The sequence below is a fragment of the Anastrepha obliqua genome, chromosome 5, assembly GCF_027943255.1.
Source record: "Anastrepha obliqua isolate idAnaObli1 chromosome 5, idAnaObli1_1.0, whole genome shotgun sequence".
NCBI lineage: Eukaryota > Metazoa > Arthropoda > Insecta > Diptera > Tephritidae > Anastrepha > Anastrepha obliqua.
Genome location: NC_072896.1, coordinates 125,217,412 through 125,235,000, shown reverse-complemented (window position 1 = coordinate 125,235,000; position 17,589 = coordinate 125,217,412). Strand labels below are relative to the sequence as shown.

Genomic DNA, 17,589 nt, shown 5'->3' with positions numbered 1-17,589 from the left:
CAAAGACTAACTACTTCGTTTATCAAAGGCGCCTTCGGTTCGCACTTCTCTGCTCGCTATAATTGGGCTATGTTTGCTTGAAGAAAAATAAGTAAGCATGTGCTGCCAACTCTTTTTCAGGAGAGTTTCAATTGACTGCGTTGATACAGGGAGAATTTTATTGCTTCAACATTGCGAATTCTCATTTGGCGCTGGCCGACGTGTTCACACTCCTTGCAAATTCTTAGTTTTTAGTCTATAGTCAACAAAAAGATTGAGAAGAATGGGAACACAAAGGGTGTTAACAGAGCACGAGCATCACAAGTAACGCGTTGACGCAACAAAGCCACTCGTCTCTAGCGAATAGGGTTGTGCCTCATAAAACTAGTATAACTCACTATTTTACTAATAAATGTTATTTTAGGCCAATATATTTTTATATTGTATTTGCTTCATCTATTCGCCAGTTGCTAACGCTAGGCGAAAAGAAGAGGTCTTACATTACATGCGAATAGAAAATTCTTATATTTATTTATTTAGTTATTGTTACAGTCTACAGAACAATTATTTCTTATAAGACTATTCTGTGAAAAATCGAAAATAAACGTCGTTCAACTTTAAACTGCATTAAAATCAAGAATTTCACAAAAGTTGTTACGTAATCGTACGGATATCTTTATTGGCCCACTAAGCACATAACTAATTTTACAAAACGAGTCAACAAACTATTTATCGTGTCTCAAATTTCGCAGGTCAATATAAGAACTATATAAATTAGCTACCTCTGGGCATTCAAATATTAATAAACGCCATCTAGCTTCTGTTATGTAAAGCCTGGAGACCAAACTGCTCAGCAAGCAGTTCCTGCTGGGATGTTACCGCAGGTTTCACCCCTGCAGACACCTGCTTGAGCCTGAGCCGCCTCCCAGGCACGTCAGGAGACATCTCTTAAACTACGCTGACGAAATCCAGGACAAAACTGACCGAAATCTACTGGACCTGACAGTGTTTAGACAGTCAATAAACGGCATTCACCGGGAGACCGTCACCACCTTCTTAAGCTCCCGTCCAGATGAAGAGCTCCAGCTTCCTCGTGAGACACGTGTAACACTGGCACAATCATGTTCTGGATATTGTAGCAGATTAAACTCCTACCTATCCAGAATCGACCCCGACATACCAAACATATGCCCGGCATGTGAAGACACCCCGCACGACACTAACCACCTTTTCATATGCCCCCTAAAACCGACTCATCTAACACCCCTCTCCCTCTGGACTCATCCCGTCGAAACAGCATGTTTCCTGGGCCTACCTCTAGATGAGCTAGACGAAGACGACCGGTGATATGCCTGACACTGGCGGGGCTACTATTACGGTTAACAAACAAACAAACAAACCAAATCAACTTCGCCTGCTGGTACCTGCTAATAGACTGCCATGCCAATGCTTTTTTCTAAGGGAAATCACCGTAAACACCTAAACTTCTCATTCAATGTAATTCCCAGAACTGATTCCATATAAATGAGCAATATTTAAGATGACTACTTACAATTTCACAATTTAATGATAAGTAAAGCGATTTCAAAATTGATGCGTCTTTAACATACTCCGACTTTCTTCTTATAACGCCAAGCGTTAGAAAAGATCTGGCAATAAAGTAAATTTCTAGGTTGTTGTTGTTGTAGCAGCATAAACATTCTGCATACATGAACGGGGAATGCTGCTGGAGTGACAGTCCTTGGCCGGATATAAGTACGGGTCGTTCCAGTTAAGTAAAACCAGCTGTCGCGGGAACGTAGGTCATTCATCTCATTGAAACGATTTAAGGAGCATTTCCTGATTTTGGAATTATACGCAATAATATAATAGATTATAATATATTATCGCAGTCAATAATGATACAACGCCTGTTGACAACGCCTATTCATCATTGCAAAAAGCACGCGCGGGGGTACCTCAAGGAATCATCCTAGGCCCTCTCTTGTTCATGAGCAACACGTTACCGCAACCTTTGCAGATGACACGGCTATCCTAGCAGTTGGAGAAGTGATCGAGACTACAACGACGAAATTGCAATCAGCGGTGAGTTCTATTGCAACATGGGCAAAAAAATGGCGTATCAAATTAAATAATTCCAAATCAGTTCACATTGTATTCGGCCTGAAAAAAACAATTTACAAGCCAGTCTACATAAACAGCGTAAATATACCGTACGTCAACAAGGCAAAATATCTTGGTATAACCCTTGATGCTAAACTGCGTTGGAAGGCGCACGTCAAGAAAAAGCGTGAAGAGCTGGAATTAAAAACAAAAAACTTTCTTTATCTTATTGGCAGACACTCTATTCTGTCAACGAACAACAAACTACTGCTATATAATCAAATACTCAAACCGGTCTGGACGTATGGCATTCAGCTATGGGGATGCTCAACCGAATCTTGCATGACTATTATCCAACGATTCCAAAATAAAGTGTTGCGCAACGTCGTCAATGCTCCATACTATGTGAGAAATGTCGACCTCCATCGTGATCTTGGTATCTTACCCATCACTGACGTGGCGAAAAAGTACGCCATGACTCACAGACAACGTTTAAGTACACATGTCAACGCTGAAGCATTGGCTTTGCTTCAGCCAAATACTCATCGTCGGCGGCTCAAGCGTAAAACAGTTTTAGACCAGATGGGCACCCAGTAGCAGATGTACCTTATATATTTCCAAATGCGCCTCTTTTGCAAAAGACAATGGACTGCCCTTAAGACTATTATCGATGAGACATGGCCATCACCTGCCATGGGTGCTGAAAAAATCATCTTTTATAAACGACTTAAGTTACATGCAAAAATCTAATACGACATCGGCAGAGTATTGCGCAAATTTTTTAGAAATTTCATCACGGTTTAAAAGCACTAGTTGGCAGCTAATCTTCACCGATGGTTCCAAAGCGAATTACACTTCCTTTGCTGTCGTGAAAGAGAATGGAGAGCATACTATATCGTATGGACTACTACTTCCGTTTTGTTTTAGCTGACTGGTTTCACTATAGCCACCATTACTCCAGGATTAATCCTAATCTTACTAAACCAACTTATCTATCATCCCTCCCATCTAACTATACTACGCCATATACTCACCTACGCATTGGTCACAGTGTAATCACCAATGCATATCTACTGCAAGGGAGGCAACCAAGCCTGTGTCCATTTTGTAATACTCCAGTCAGTATCCTGCACTTTTTAGCCTTTTGCCCTGGTCTAGATAGACAAAGACAGCAGAATTTTGACGGTCATGATGCACTATCGCTATTAATTAACCCTTCCGATTCCAACATTTCGAAAATCTATAAATTTCTGAAGGACTCTGATCTTCTACGACGTATATAAACCAGGAATTCTTCATCAGCCAGCTGAAAGCCTCCGTTGCTAGCGCTGCGTTATCTTTTTGTTTATTTAGCAATTCTATTGTTATTTAAGCTTTAAAAAAATATATATATATATATTTATACATTCATAATGAATTTATGAATATTGAGGCATCTTAGTTTTTTCCTTTTTTAATATATATTATATGTCCAATAAAAATTGCTCGTTAGTATCTTTATTTCGTTGTACTAGTTATTCTGCTTATACTTTAAGATGCGTTAATAAAAAATAAAAAAAAAAAATAATGATAGAATACAAGATTACGCAAATTGAAATGGAAAAAAGAGCACGACTTTACTTTGACGTAGTTGTAGATAAGGTTTGTGAAAGAGTATGAGGAAGAGCGTGTCGAAATAGCCAACTTTAAACTTTTTCAACTTTTATTCCTTAATAAATTATATGGTAGATGATATTCTCAATTGAAAAGAAAAACTAATTAGGTTAGCTTAATGTAAAATACAATGTAATAGAAAAAATTAGTTTATAAGCAAACAAAACAAACAAAATTCTACAACTCCGGTAGCTCAACTGCTGCTTTAAATTTGCAGAGAGCGGAGTAGCGGTACCGCGATTTGCATATTCTCTAAGCCCGGTATTGTTATTGTAATGTTTGAGGTTATGCTTAAGTGGTAAGTCATTTCGTGCAGTTTCTAATTTAGCTTTCCATTTCATTCTTAAAGGACTCAAAATTGTATACTGCCGCAAAGGAAATTTCATTTTTATATGCATTATAACTATCTGAAAAGGTCACGCAAGCCTTGATACATTGGGCTGGTGTTTAAATGATATTTCTCGTTCACACAAGTATCATTAAATACCAACATTTTGATTTCGCGCACACAAACTCTGGTTTGAGCCATCAACACATCGATCAAAAACAAAACTAACATGCGCTTGGCACATGTAAACGGAATTTTTACATTAAGTTCATGGAAATCGTTTTTTAGCCAACACTTTTGTGCAAACCAATTAGGTATGTGGTGAACGTTCATATGAAACCCGTATTTGTACATTTAGGCGTACACACGTTGGCATAACTCTGACAATGCCGCTGTCATACTCGTATTTCAGAACTTCATGAGATCATCAACCTTTGCGATAAAGTGAGTGAGCACTTGATAATCTGCCTCCACAGCCATTTTGTGCTGGCTTGTGCGCATTAATAATATTTCTTTTTTTCAGTTTACTGTCAATAGCCCTTTTACACCATTATTTGTATGTTTGTGTGTGTATGTATTTAATTTTTTTCATAACGTTTAGTTAGCTGCGAAAATAATCCGATAATTATATCACTTTTACGTGTGTAGCAGACACAACAAAATGTGGGATGAACAGATTTTACGAAAAAATAATCACCGGATGCTAATTATTTCATTGCAGACAGCAGCGATTCTGTGTTCCCTGCCGGCGGGGCCTATGAGAATTTTTTAAGTGAACATGGAGCCGCTTTCACCGTTGTAAAGCGTTTTTCAATAGGTGCGCTTCAACTTTTTTCCGATAGGGAGGGCGAACGACGCAATATTTTTTATTTTTCGCTTGTCATTTGTAAACTTCATTAGTATACATTTCATCATGGAACGCTACACACTTGAGCAACGCTTGCAAATCATTGAACAAGCAAAATATGCGTTACTGGGCAGAAAGCAATCCACACGTGATTCATGAGGCACCGTTGCATCCCGAAAAAATCACTGTTTGGTGCGGTTTACATGCCGGCGGCGTAATTGACCCATATTTTTTCGTTGACGAGAACGATCGCCACGTTACTGTGAATGGAAATCGATACCGCGACATGATAAACGATTATTTTTGGCCGCAATTGAATGGTATGGACTTAGACGACTTGTAGTTTCAACAGGACGGGGCCACAAGCCACACAGCACACGTTACAATTGATTTGTTGAAGAGTAAGTTCGATGAGCGCATTATTTCCAGAAATGGACCGGTCGAATGGCCGCCGCGCTCGTGTGATTTGACGCCTCTAGACTATTTTCTTTGGGGTTATGTGAAGTCATTGGTCTACAATAACAAGCCGGCGACGATTTGTGAGCTCAGAGCCAATATTGAACGCGAAATTGCTGGAATTTCGGCCGATTTATGCAAAAGAGTGGTCGAAAATTGGGTTCAACGATTGGACTTCGTAAAACGTGCAAGCGGTGGTCATGCAAAAGAAATCGAATTTCATACTTAATATACAGCATGCTTGACTGCGCTTTGTATGTGTTAGTGCAGTCGGGTGGCGTCGTGTCACACATACTTGTTGTCGGTAAAAATCAAAAATTTTAGATATTAGCGTCAAGCACCCGACACGCACACATATAAAGTTCTTGTCAAACAATGCTTGACCGTCACCAGAGGCCATATGTTCAAACTCCATAATAAAAAAAAAATTTGTTAAAAAAGTCAAACCGTTTGTGTTTTATTCAAAAAAAAAGTTGAAGCGCTCTTACTGAAAAACGCTTTATATGTATGTATAGTAAGTACATATGTATGTGCATATATACAGCAGCATCGTTGAAAGTGATCGTGGATTATTTCAAGCACAATCCATTACTGATAAGATAAATTATCTCGAGTATAAAAAAATGATGTGAGCGCAAAAGATATCGGGTGCTAACGTAAACATTAGAAATGAATCAACAAAAATTCACCCATTTCAAATGGTTCTTTAATTAGAAATGTGACTTTTGCTGGTAAAGAATAATAAATATTTATTTTTCGACTCTCTCGCTGTTTTGTAACCTTGATGCCCCAAAATATACGGATATTTTCACACTTCGTCCAGTAAACATACATACATCTGTATGTACACACACATAAACATGTATAAATACATGTATATGTATGTATGTAAGCATTTATAATGCGTTGCATATGATTTTCCAACGTTTTTTAGCACAATTTTTTAAGATCCCATTTTTGAAAACTAAAAAAAAAAAAAAATAATAACAGACTATGGGAGATAGCGCAGCAAGATGGTATTAACGTTGAAGTTAAAAGAAGGAAATGACGACGGATTGGCCACGTCCTGCGTAGATGTAACGAAAATGGTCATCATGGAATCCGCTGGGAAAATATATGTACATATGTATGTAAATACATATATTTTTGAAACTAAATTCGTGTTAATATAATATTAAATCAATCCACATCAGATTATTGAAAATCGCTATGAGATATAAGTACATACACACATATTTACATGTATTTCTGGTTGGGTAAAGACCTCTACTAACGAACAAACAACAAGGATATTTCTGAGATCAAGAAAGCTGTGCTGAGAATGCTATTATTTTAAGAACGGGGCTGGGCATAGGGTTGCAAATCTAAATGGTGAAAGCGAGCGAACATACCCTATTGGGGGCTTTTAAAAAGAACGAAAAAAGAAGAAAGAAAAACAAAAAAAAAGCAAAAAGAAAAATAAATGAAAAGGAAATAAAGGAAAAAAGAGAAGAAAAGAAAAAAACAGAAAATTAAAACGTTGTATCTTCTTTTAAATAAAAGAAAAAACAAAAAAAACCAACCGCCTACCGACGAATACTTAAAGCACCGAGAGCACTGCTTTCTTATGGCAGCAGGAATTTTAGTTCGTCCAAGCCTCACCCTTACAAGGCTGCTAGCTCTTGCGAAAATTTCCAAAAAACAGTGCCAGCAAATCCTAATTTGAGCAACTCTCCCTAAAATATTGCAACTCTCGATAATTGTTGTTTTTCGAGATCTACCCAACGATTCAACGAACCATTTAATTATGACAATAAATAAATGTACAAGCAAAGTGGCGCAATTAAATCAGGGATTGAAATTTAATTAAGACAATTCGAACAAATTCTGCAACCATAAATTCAAATAATCAAATTTATCAAAAAATAAAGGAAGATCCGATTTGAATCAAAGTGTTGGCGTAGAAAGTAAAAAGCTCTTGACCTTTAAACAGTAATTTGTCAATGAAATAATTGGGAATAAACACCTAAGTATGTACATACATACGTATGTATGATTGCAAAACATATGCATGTATGCGCTATTGAAAGCGAAATTATGCTTCAGTATGCATGTAAATGTTTAGTTAACCGATTGAGTCACAGGGTGTATTGAAAAAACACTTTGGCAGAATCCACAATACGCAAAATGTACTGGGGTTTCTCTACATAAAATCTCAATAGCGCCCTGCCTTGGGCTCAAACGGTTAAATATCCATGTATGTATGTATGTGTGTATATTGAAGTTATTAATAAGAGACTCTGTGATAAGTTATTAATAAATGCACATGCACATGCATACATATATGAATCGCAGTTCATCCACAAATACGTACTCTGTATGTATGCCGGAAAGATGCGTCTTTCTTGGGTCGTTAAATTTAACTCGAATATGAAGCTTCTGTACACATTTTAAAGCGCAGTATAGTAAGTTGTATGACTGGTTAAGGAGGTTTGCTCACACATATTTGGTATGAAAATAAATACATACACCTGTACATATACTTGTGCGAGCCAAATTGTTATTTATGTATTAAGAACATGTTTTTCACTAGTTTGGTATCAAGGCGAATTGAATACTGAATACTGTATTCTATCGTTTTTGGTTTGGTACTAATAAATTATGTTTCAAATTTACTTTCGGTGTGTGGTGCTTTTAAACCATATTATTGTATATACCTATGTACATCTGTGCTTATTATTTACATTTTTTTATAATTTTTTTTTTTATAAAAATAAAATTATTACTATGACACAGAAGAAATAAGGTGTTTTCATTACTACTATTTTTTGTATGTATGTACAGTGTCGGACAAAACATATTGGACTGATACCTATTAGTAAAGCTATTTATTTTTACTCTTGCAAATTGTATTTTAAATAAGAAAAATACCACTGAAGTGAAAAGCAACCAGTTGTTATATGAAAACATAAAAAATATTTTCTAAGATAAGACTGTATTACATTATATGTGAAAAAGGCAAACATACAATATCCAGTGCGACAAAACATATTGGGCTCGTCTCAGTTTATCGAAGTAGGCGACCAAAATTTCGTTATTTTTTTGCTACTGTACAAGCCATGTGTACTAAGATATTTTTTTTTTTATTGTGGTCAATGTGAGCGTTGGAATAAGAGTCAATAGTAGTTTCCTATTGAAAATTCTAGAATTCTGTACTTTTATTAAAAAAACGTACTAATGGCGGGGAAAAAACATTCAGTTCAATTAAAAAACTAATCATAAACGACCACAAGCACGGTTTATCGCAAAAGGATATTTGTAAAAAGTTCGCAATGAAAAAATCAACAGTTAGTTTCATTATAAAAAATTCCGAGAAACTAGAAGCGTTGAAACTCTTCACTGTGGATGACGACCCAAAGGTACTACACAGCACGAAGACTCGAAAATATTGATAGAATTGAAGAAAGATCCAGAGAAGTCGGCAGCAAGTATGGTATAGAGCTGAACTTAAAGGTTAGCAGCCGAACTGTACAACGCAGAGCATGTGTAGGTGGACGGAACAGTTATAGGCAGCAGAAAAGCCATTTATTTCCACAAAAAATCGACTAAGGCGGTTGAAATTCGCTTGGGAGCACATTAACTGGTCAGTGAAATGATGGACCACTATACTTTTTTCTGATGAATCAAAATTCAACTTAAATTACTCAGACGGAATGAGAAAAGATCGCCGGCCAAAAAATAAACGTTTAGATCCTCAATACTGCAAAGGTACGGTTAAGCATGGCGAAGTGGTATTATGGTGAGGGGTTGTTTTTCTGGGTTTGGTGTTGGACGTCTCCATTTAATAGATTGGATTATGGATAGGTTTGTATACCAAAATATACCAGAGAGCGTGATGCTTTCCCATGCTGAGTGGAATATGCCACTTTCGTGGTCGTTCCCACAAGATAACGACCCAAAGCACACCTTGAAGTTGGTAGCAAATTGGATCCCATCGGGAAAAATCAATGTACTCTAGTGGCCGATAGTGCTCAATTCAATTGAGAACCTTTGGGAGATACTCAATAGGAGGATAGACAGGCAAGGATTGAATGCGGACAAAAAGAAGCTATTTGAAGCTGCCACCCAAGCCTGGTTGGATATTCCACTCGACGTTATCAACAATCTAATAGCTTGCATGCCAAAAAGATGTAGTGAAGTTATAAAAAGTAATGGTTATGCCAAAAAATATTAGTTAATTATTGTTATTCCACTATGTTTTGTCGCTCTGAATATAATTTTATGAAGTGAACTATTTGTTAAGTTTTTTTATGCATTCAAGAAATAAATAGTTCGTCTTCATTTCTGGGTATTTAATTTATATTTGAAATGACATTTCACGTTAGGAAAATATAATTACGAAGTATGAATGTGTTCATTGTGTTTTGTCCGATACTGTATATTGGTGACGGATGATTGGATGACTTGGAAGAAAACAAGGTCATTTTATACAGTTTAAGGTGCACATGGAAAAACTGATCGATAATCCGAAACCGAAAACATCGAAAACAATAATCTGAACAGTAACTATCTTAATTTTTTTGCTGACATATAAATTTTTGGTGAACTCGTTTATTTTTCGGTTAAAGTAACTTATTCTAAAAAAGGTTCTACAAAAAAAAAGTTTTAAATTTTTTTACCTACTTTTGTTCAGGTATTGATTAGTACATTCGGGCATTATTATTATTTCAATATTGTTTCTTAAGAAGTTTACAATCCGTTACCTACACAGTCTACTTATATGTTCCTGAGCTTATGCATTATGTGTACATCAAAACCTGACCAACCTTAACCAGTTTCAACGTATTCCAATGCTCGTCAAATTTGTGCGTGCAAAACTAGCACTGTAACAATTATTATAAAAAAATACACACATACATGAATACACATATTTACTTGACATGCGCTCTCCGAACATCAAAATTTAGCTGTGGCTGCAAAGGTCGGTTTAATCATCACTTAATTAACAACTACAGATAAGTGAAATAATTAAATTCATTAAATGTATAACTTTTTATATTATAATATATTAAAAAAAAATTTTTTTAAGTTTAAATGCAAACATACGAGTACACCTGCGTGTACATACATTTTTAATTACTATTTAATTAACTTGCCAATTATTAGCACTAAGTTTAAATGTTATCATATAATTAGTTGACAATTTAAGCTTATCAAAAAAGACATTTCATCAGACAAACTAAACTCATTAAGATTATCAGATACGTTTTAATTTTAATTTTTTATAAGATGCAACTTTACGTAATCGAAATACAAACACAAAATGTGTTTGTTTAGCATAAAAACCTGTTATAATCAGGCATGGCATGTGATTTTAGGCACAGCAACTCTTAAAATCTGTAGCTGAGCACATGAGTTAGTTAATAAAATGTTTCACATTTTACAGTAATACAAATACAGTTGGACTCGTCTGTAACGAAGACGTTGAGATCGGCCAAGCATTTCGATATAGCGGAGTTAAAAAGGATGTTTTCTTGACACGCAGTTGCACATCGTTGTTGAAGTTTCGGTGAATTCGATGTTGAAAACATTGAAAAATATATGTTCGTTGCATTTGCATAAATTCGTTATAATGGAGTTATTCTGTAGGGAAATCGTAGTCTTGAAAAAAACTTCGTTACAGAAAACCTTTCGCTATGGGAGAGTTCTCTATATATGTAGAAGAGTCTAACTGTACATTCCATGTATAGGTATTTGAACATTGGTTGTTGTTGTTGTTCTAGCAGTATACTTATCGCCGTCACTGTTATGCTCATTGGTAATAAAGATCTCTAGCTGCATGATGTGCACTGCTGAATCTGAATACTTTCTTAAAACTAATCTGGTATACCTGCACACATACATATGCCTGCTTATATTACATGCATACTTATGTGTACGTAACTACCATAAAGAGGTACTCAAATTTCTTAATGAGGTACCTGATTCAGACCACTTATTTTGACGTAATTAGATAATTAAAATAAAAATAAGATTTTAGGCAATAACAAATTTCTACTGTATAGTTTTTTTGTGCTTACCAGAAGAAAATCCTTAGTGAATTTGCAATCAATAAAGCAAGACACACATGCAGCGAGAATCCATCTGCATCCTGTGTCTTCTTGATCTCCAAATATTGCGGCACGTAAGGTATAACACCGCCGATTACCATGGCCGATGCTGCGGCTCCACTGGCCACGTGGCCGACAGTGATGCCGAGTTCATCATGTATAACCCAATCCATGTTAGCTATATGAAATGCTTCTAGGGATGTTTAAGTCGTAGCCGAGATTAAATTATGACTTTGAGCGATATGCCAAAATTTTTATAATTGAATGTGCTGTGAAGGCGGAAGCTGGATAATGCTGGTGTTCACACATACATATATTAATGCTGCTAACAATTTTTTAGCTAATGTTAATAATTTTGTTTACTTAAATATAATTAGAAATACAAACGGATGGATATGTTTGATGTTGCTGTGGATTTTTAATGTATTCTACATACGGAGAATAAAAATTTAAAGTAACGTTTTGCAATTATTGCCCGAAAGCGTTGCTGGAAGTTCTTCCAATTGGCCGGAGGTATCGCGTTTTACTTAGCTTTTTCTATTTTCACTCGTATTTCATCTAAAATAAACAGGAATTGTCAAAATCGTATATTTTCTAATTGACTTAATTTTTTGTTTCAAAATAAGAGTTGATTTTTAATTTATTTCACGCTTGTATTCTATCGAATATAGACATTTTGCATAACCACGCAGGAAAAGTCTATTAGCAAACAAGAAATCGTTTCCACGTCTAGATTGGCGAATGTTAAAAAATATATACCATTTGAATTCTTGTAGGACGACTCGACTATAAATGTTTCGAGTATACAAGTGTATCGCAATTTTGTGTGAAAGCAAAACGAGCTGTAGACTGACAACAGTATACGTAGACAAAATAGTGGCAATGTGTTGAAATTTTATGTGTGGGCGCAGATGCTATGGAAGCCACTCTATTTATTGTTTCTCAATTATTCAGAACAGCATTACTTTGGAAGTTCTCACATACTCGTTTTACGTGGTAAATGCGTATATATAAGAGTTGCAATTTCTTTTTTTCTTTAAATGTTTTATCTAGATTTTACACACCGTGTCACTTTTATTGAGTTTTCCATCGCGCTTACATACATAATATGCATAGATAATTAATATGTATACTCAGTTATAGAAAACCAAATTCAAGAAAGTCGTATATACGCATCTTCACGGTTACGCTTCCAATTCGTTCGCTTACGCTGCGGCACAATTTACAATCTTACAATACCTACTACACACACTTATTCAATCATCATTTTATTACACGTTTAACACTTTTTGATTTCGACCACAAGCATTGGCCTTTTCAAATTGTTTAAGGCCTTCACAACATTTCTTAGCAAAAGTAAAGCTTTGCGTTGTTCTCCAAAACTATTTTTGATATTTTCATTTTCTCACATACACAAAGATGAGTTGATGGAAACACGGCGCGCACGCACACGTCCATTCCTCATTCTGGTTCACGCTTTTCTGATTCAAATTCTTGTTCTGACCAAGTACTCTTCGACAACTTCTCTTGGTTCTCTGCTCCGAGCTCGATTTTTTGACCACATTCACAAAAGTGCAGCAAAAAATTCTTTCTACATTTGGTATTCAAGGCAAAATGTCAAAACGACGAATGCCATGTGAGTAAACAGATGCTAAATGACAACTGAAAACCAAATGTAAAAACGGCCTTGCCACACTAAATTTCAAAAAAAAAAAAAAAGAATATTCAATGCAATAAAAAGTTCGACACTTTTCGGGCTTCAATGAATAAAAATTAATAAATAATTCCCGCGTATACTTCAGTTAGGTATTTGGATAAGCTCCTCCTCCTTTTTGCGGTGTATGTCTTGACAAATGGAGGGACCTATAGTTTCAAGCCGACTCCGAGCGGTAAATAAGTTTTTATGACGAGCTTTCTTATGGTAGAAATGCACAGAATTGGAAATGAAAGTTTGTCATTGCCTGTCAAGGGGCGACCACTATTAGAAAGAAAAAGTGCGTGTAGTGTAGTACAGATAACAGAAGTGAAACTTTCAAGGCAGACAAAGAAGGACAGAGAGACCCGAGAGAGAATGAGAGAGAGAGAGAGAGAGAGAGAGAGAGAGAGAGAGAGAGAGAGAGAGGGGAGAGAGAGGGAGTGAGAGAGAGAGAGAGAGAATATATATATATAAATAAATTCACAACATTTGCAGAGAATACAAATAGACAAAATTTACAAAAAACGGAGAAGGGTCGAATGGTGTAGGTAAATGCCGGACACAAACCATGGCAACAAAGCGCACTACGCACAATCACTAGCCAGAAAACGGAAATAAGCGCCAAAAAGTAGGCAAAAAAACGCCAAAAAAATTCTTCTTCTTCTCTTCTTCTTAATCGGCGTATCCATGCTGGATGTTCGCGATTACATACAAACGTTGCCAGGTCATATTATTAATGATGTCATTATATTTTTGTCTGTTTTTCCCTGCTGCTGTTAGTTCGCCGATTGTTTTGAGGCCTGTCCACTCTTTGATGTTGTCTAGCCATGTCATTTTCTTCCCACCAATTCCTCTTTGTCCTTCAATTTTTCATTGCATAAGCAGTTTTAAAATGTAATACTTGTCACCACTTGTTATGTGTCCGAAATAAGCGACTTTCCTCCTTTTTATGCCCGTAAGCATGTTCCTAGCGGTTTGCATTCTATTTAGCACTACGTCATTTGATATTTTGTCATTCCAGCTTATTTTCAACATTTTTCTGTAACACCACATTTCGAAAGATTCTAGTCGGTGTATCTTACGGTTTTCAGTGTAACCAAAAAACGCTCCAAGCAGTAGGCACCAAGGAAATATAACGCCAAAAAGTAGGCACCAAAAGTGTATTTCCTACAAGTTTGCACCAAAAGGCAAGCGCCAAAAAGTAGGTAGTGTTATATCTCACTAGAAATTAGCAACCAAGACGTAAAATGCAGAAAAAATTACTTAAAGTGTATCTAAGATATATATATAAGGTATAGCTCTCTCTCTACTTTTCCTCTACGTTATATCTTTTTTCTCTCTCGCGGAACGAAAATGCGCAAAACGTTGCATGGCCTTGAAATTTTACTCTACACTCTCGCTCGTCCATCGACGCCTAAGAAGTCTGACTTCAAAAAAAGAAAACAAATTGGTACGCAAGAGAAATTCAATAAGTATAATTTTAAGTGCAGTTAGATTGAAAATTATACATTTTACTAACTCCATACTACGCAAATTACTCATTTTCGACTCCAAACGATATCTGAAGCACTGTTTTGCTCATGTAGACAGGTCTTAAATAGGAAAAGCAACGTAGAAAAAACAAATATATGAGCAGACTGGCAATCAGCTGATTGTTCATGTCATTCATTTGCAGCTGACATTAACCTTTATTTTTGATTCTGTTTATATTGCCTATTTTAACTTTTGGCATAAGTATTTTAAAGTTTTATAATTAGCTTGCTAATTAAGCGTAATGTCTCAACTTATAGTGCTCCGTCAATTAATACGCAAAAATGAGCTTTTTAAATCTTCATTGAAGCATCAATGGTGCCGCATGATTGCGGTCACGCACACGCCTCTACACCAAATGCGTAAGGAAGATCCTAACAGTGGCAAAGCTTTGCAGGAATCCGGTGACCGTTCTGATGTATCGACAGACGTTCGCCCACTCGGCGAAAAAATAAAAGAAAACACAAAAACTGCCAGTTACACAGCAATTATTCTCGCCGGCATTGGAGTGACCGGCATAATGTTCTATGCCATATTCCGCGAACTCTTCTCGAGTTCTAGTCCGAATAATATTTATTCAGATGCTTTGGATCTAGTGAAAGAGGTTAGACACTAAAGCATTTCAATTTCGATAATAATAATTTCCGTTTGCAGGATCCGCGTGTTCAGGATGCGCTGGGCGCCCCAATAAAAGGTTATGGAGAGGAATCGCGTCGTGGACGCAGACAGCGTGTCGCGAATTCTACCTTCGAACGCAATGGCGTATTACATGTGCGCATGCAGTTTTACGTTCAAGGGATACGAAACCGGGGCACTGTTCATTTGGAATCGCGCAAAGTATACCTGTGTAAATAATTATACTTTCATAATCTGTTTAATATTTTCCAATTTAACAGACACCATCAGGAAAAATGGAATATCGTTATTTATTTGTACAACTCGATTATTACCCGCATACAGCAATTATCATTGAAGATAATCGCGCCTATGACCCAAGTCCGGCAGTAACAAAAACCGAATTAGATTCCGGAAGTTTGGAATTCGCCTCTTTTCAGAAGAAATGATAACTTGACTTAATATAAATGACAATGGCGTATAAGTTAAATACTGGGATTGTGCAACAAAGTCTAAGGTACGACTAACAAACAATCAGTCCTCGTATAATAATTTATTTTCGAATTAGTTAAGCGCAAATTGACCTGTAATTAGCCTGAATATAAATCAACTGTTAAAGTATGGGTATTTTTTAATGCATGCCATGGGATTCTAAATAACTTTTTGGAAAAGAATGCACTTTTTCTTTCCACTCAACATTAAATTTGAATGAGTCACATTTTGTCTGAAATAAAATATAAATATGATACGAGTGTGCTAAGCAGAAAATCATATCAGTTACTATTTTTTGCTTGTTTCGATTTGATATATTTTTAGTACATAACAGACGTCGAGAAATCATCCAAATCAATGTAATCCTCTCCTGAGTGATCATGCGCGTGTCAGTACAGCTTCTTCCACGGAATTACCTCCCATGCTCGAATGATGTGTTGGCCAAAAAGATAATCCTTAATCTTATTCATAACGTAGAAAGATATACCGAAGAAGGAAGCGAAATATAACCAGAATTGGCCCAAGCGCTCCCAAACACTCAGATGGTATCGCGCGGGCACCTGTAAAACATCTAAGTCTAGTTGTATGCGAAGAATGTTGTCTTGTTCATGTCGAAAGTAAGTTTCCTGCACTGAGAGCTTAAAATACGCAGGGTTCGTCTTCAATTGCTCAAGCAGCGATGGAATTTGATAGTCGTGCACGTCAACATTACTATTATTAGAGTTAAGCTCCACTTCGCGAAATTGTGTCTTTACATTGCGTCCCAAGAAAGGGCAAGTAAACTCTATGTATTGTTGGAGTTTCAGTTCAGCTTTAACTAAAATAGTGCCAGAACGCATCTGCACCGCCGATGGGATAATAGTCTGGTAAGTAAGCAGCGCCGGTGGCGAGAGCGGGCATTTATGCTACGGAAGTGTATTTTTATAAGAAATTGGAGAATTAACGAACGTTCAATCCTACCTTCAGTTTCGCCTCAAAAAATACTGCAAGATCGAAACTTCTAATGGCGCCCGGTAGTGAGTCAAGTTGTTGTTGGAAATGTACACGGTCAATAGTGCCATCGTGATCGAAATCATCAGTCCGGTACTGTGAAAGTAAAAGCAATAAATCTGAAACTAACTTCACTTAATTGCCAAGTATTACTCACTTGAATGCCCTCACAGCTTCCACTTCGTTCTTGCATAAGGGCATTTAGCTGAGGAAATGTGCTGCACACCACCAAACCAATACTATCGGCTACATTACTCCTCTTTTCCGTTTCAGCAGTGAATATGCTATGGAACTTGAACTGCAAACGAGGCTGCTCAAAGAGAACGCGCGACTCCGAAATGCCGGAATATGGACTAAGCAGCGACACCAACAACATCGGAATCATCACGGACAGTATGATGAAGATTAGTACGATGATACTGGCGGATGAGCATAACGCGTTCTTATATATAATCGCAGTGTTCTTCGTGTGCAAGGGTATAAATTTCATTACTATGCGATTTACTCTATTATTTGATTTATTTTAACGAATTAAATTTTCACGCCACCTGAAAAGTGCTTGCGGACTTTTAGTTATTCCACTTGACTTTGTTTCCATGGGCAACGATTCAACGTTGGTGATGATAGCAGCGAATAACATATAATGGGAATGCCTACCAAATACTGTAAATCATTAAAACCCTAAGGTTTGATTTTTTACTAAATACAAAATTTAATTTAATTCAAATCAGTTTTAATTGATTTTGTGTTTTTTAGTCAAAAAATATTTAGCATGCGAAAAAAAGATGGCGCTAAGAGGCACAGGTGTGAA

At 36.5% G+C, this 17,589-nt stretch overlaps 3 protein-coding genes across 5 annotated transcripts in view; 1 reads left to right on the top strand and 2 right to left on the bottom strand.

The window, feature by feature from the left end:
- Nucleotides 1–13,010, bottom strand: part of LOC129249493 (uncharacterized) — a 67,585-nt gene extending 54,575 nt beyond the window's left edge. Inside the window, 2 exon segments of the mRNA XM_054889343.1 lie at nucleotides 11,426–12,013; nucleotides 12,695–13,010. Coding sequence (XP_054745318.1) covers nucleotides 11,426–11,628 — 203 coding nt within the window. The 5' untranslated portion in view covers nucleotides 11,629–12,013; nucleotides 12,695–13,010.
- Nucleotides 13,011–14,831: 1,821 nt separating this feature from the next.
- LOC129248486 (mitochondrial import inner membrane translocase subunit Tim21) lies at nucleotides 14,832–16,176 on the top strand. Of its 2 annotated transcripts, XR_008582623.1 has the most exons (4): nucleotides 14,832–15,285; nucleotides 15,336–15,518; nucleotides 15,578–15,813; nucleotides 16,113–16,176. XR_008582623.1 is itself a non-coding variant. In XM_054888044.1 (3 exons), exons 1-3 carry the CDS (start codon nucleotides 14,926–14,928, stop codon nucleotides 15,743–15,745), a joined length of 711 nt encoding a protein of 236 aa, XP_054744019.1. In that variant the 5' UTR covers nucleotides 14,832–14,925; the 3' UTR covers nucleotides 15,746–15,917. The 2 variants fall into 2 exon arrangements, 1 of the variants encoding a protein (XP_054744019.1); XM_054888044.1 differs by lacking the exon at nucleotides 16,113–16,176 and having other exon boundaries at nucleotides 15,578–15,917.
- LOC129248484 (uncharacterized) lies at nucleotides 15,935–17,372 on the bottom strand. 2 transcript variants are annotated; one of them, XR_008582622.1, is made up of 4 exons: nucleotides 16,936–17,372; nucleotides 16,749–16,874; nucleotides 16,078–16,693; nucleotides 15,935–16,020 (listed from the first exon to the last, which is right to left on the bottom strand). XR_008582622.1 is itself a non-coding variant. In XM_054888043.1 (3 exons), the coding sequence occupies exons 1-3, from the start codon at nucleotides 17,266–17,268 to the stop codon at nucleotides 16,178–16,180; spliced, it is 975 nt and encodes a 324-aa protein (XP_054744018.1). In that variant the 5' UTR covers nucleotides 17,269–17,372; the 3' UTR covers nucleotides 16,009–16,177. The 2 variants fall into 2 exon arrangements, 1 of the variants encoding a protein (XP_054744018.1); XM_054888043.1 differs by having other exon boundaries at nucleotides 16,009–16,693.
- Between the last annotated feature and the right edge of the window lie 217 nt (nucleotides 17,373–17,589).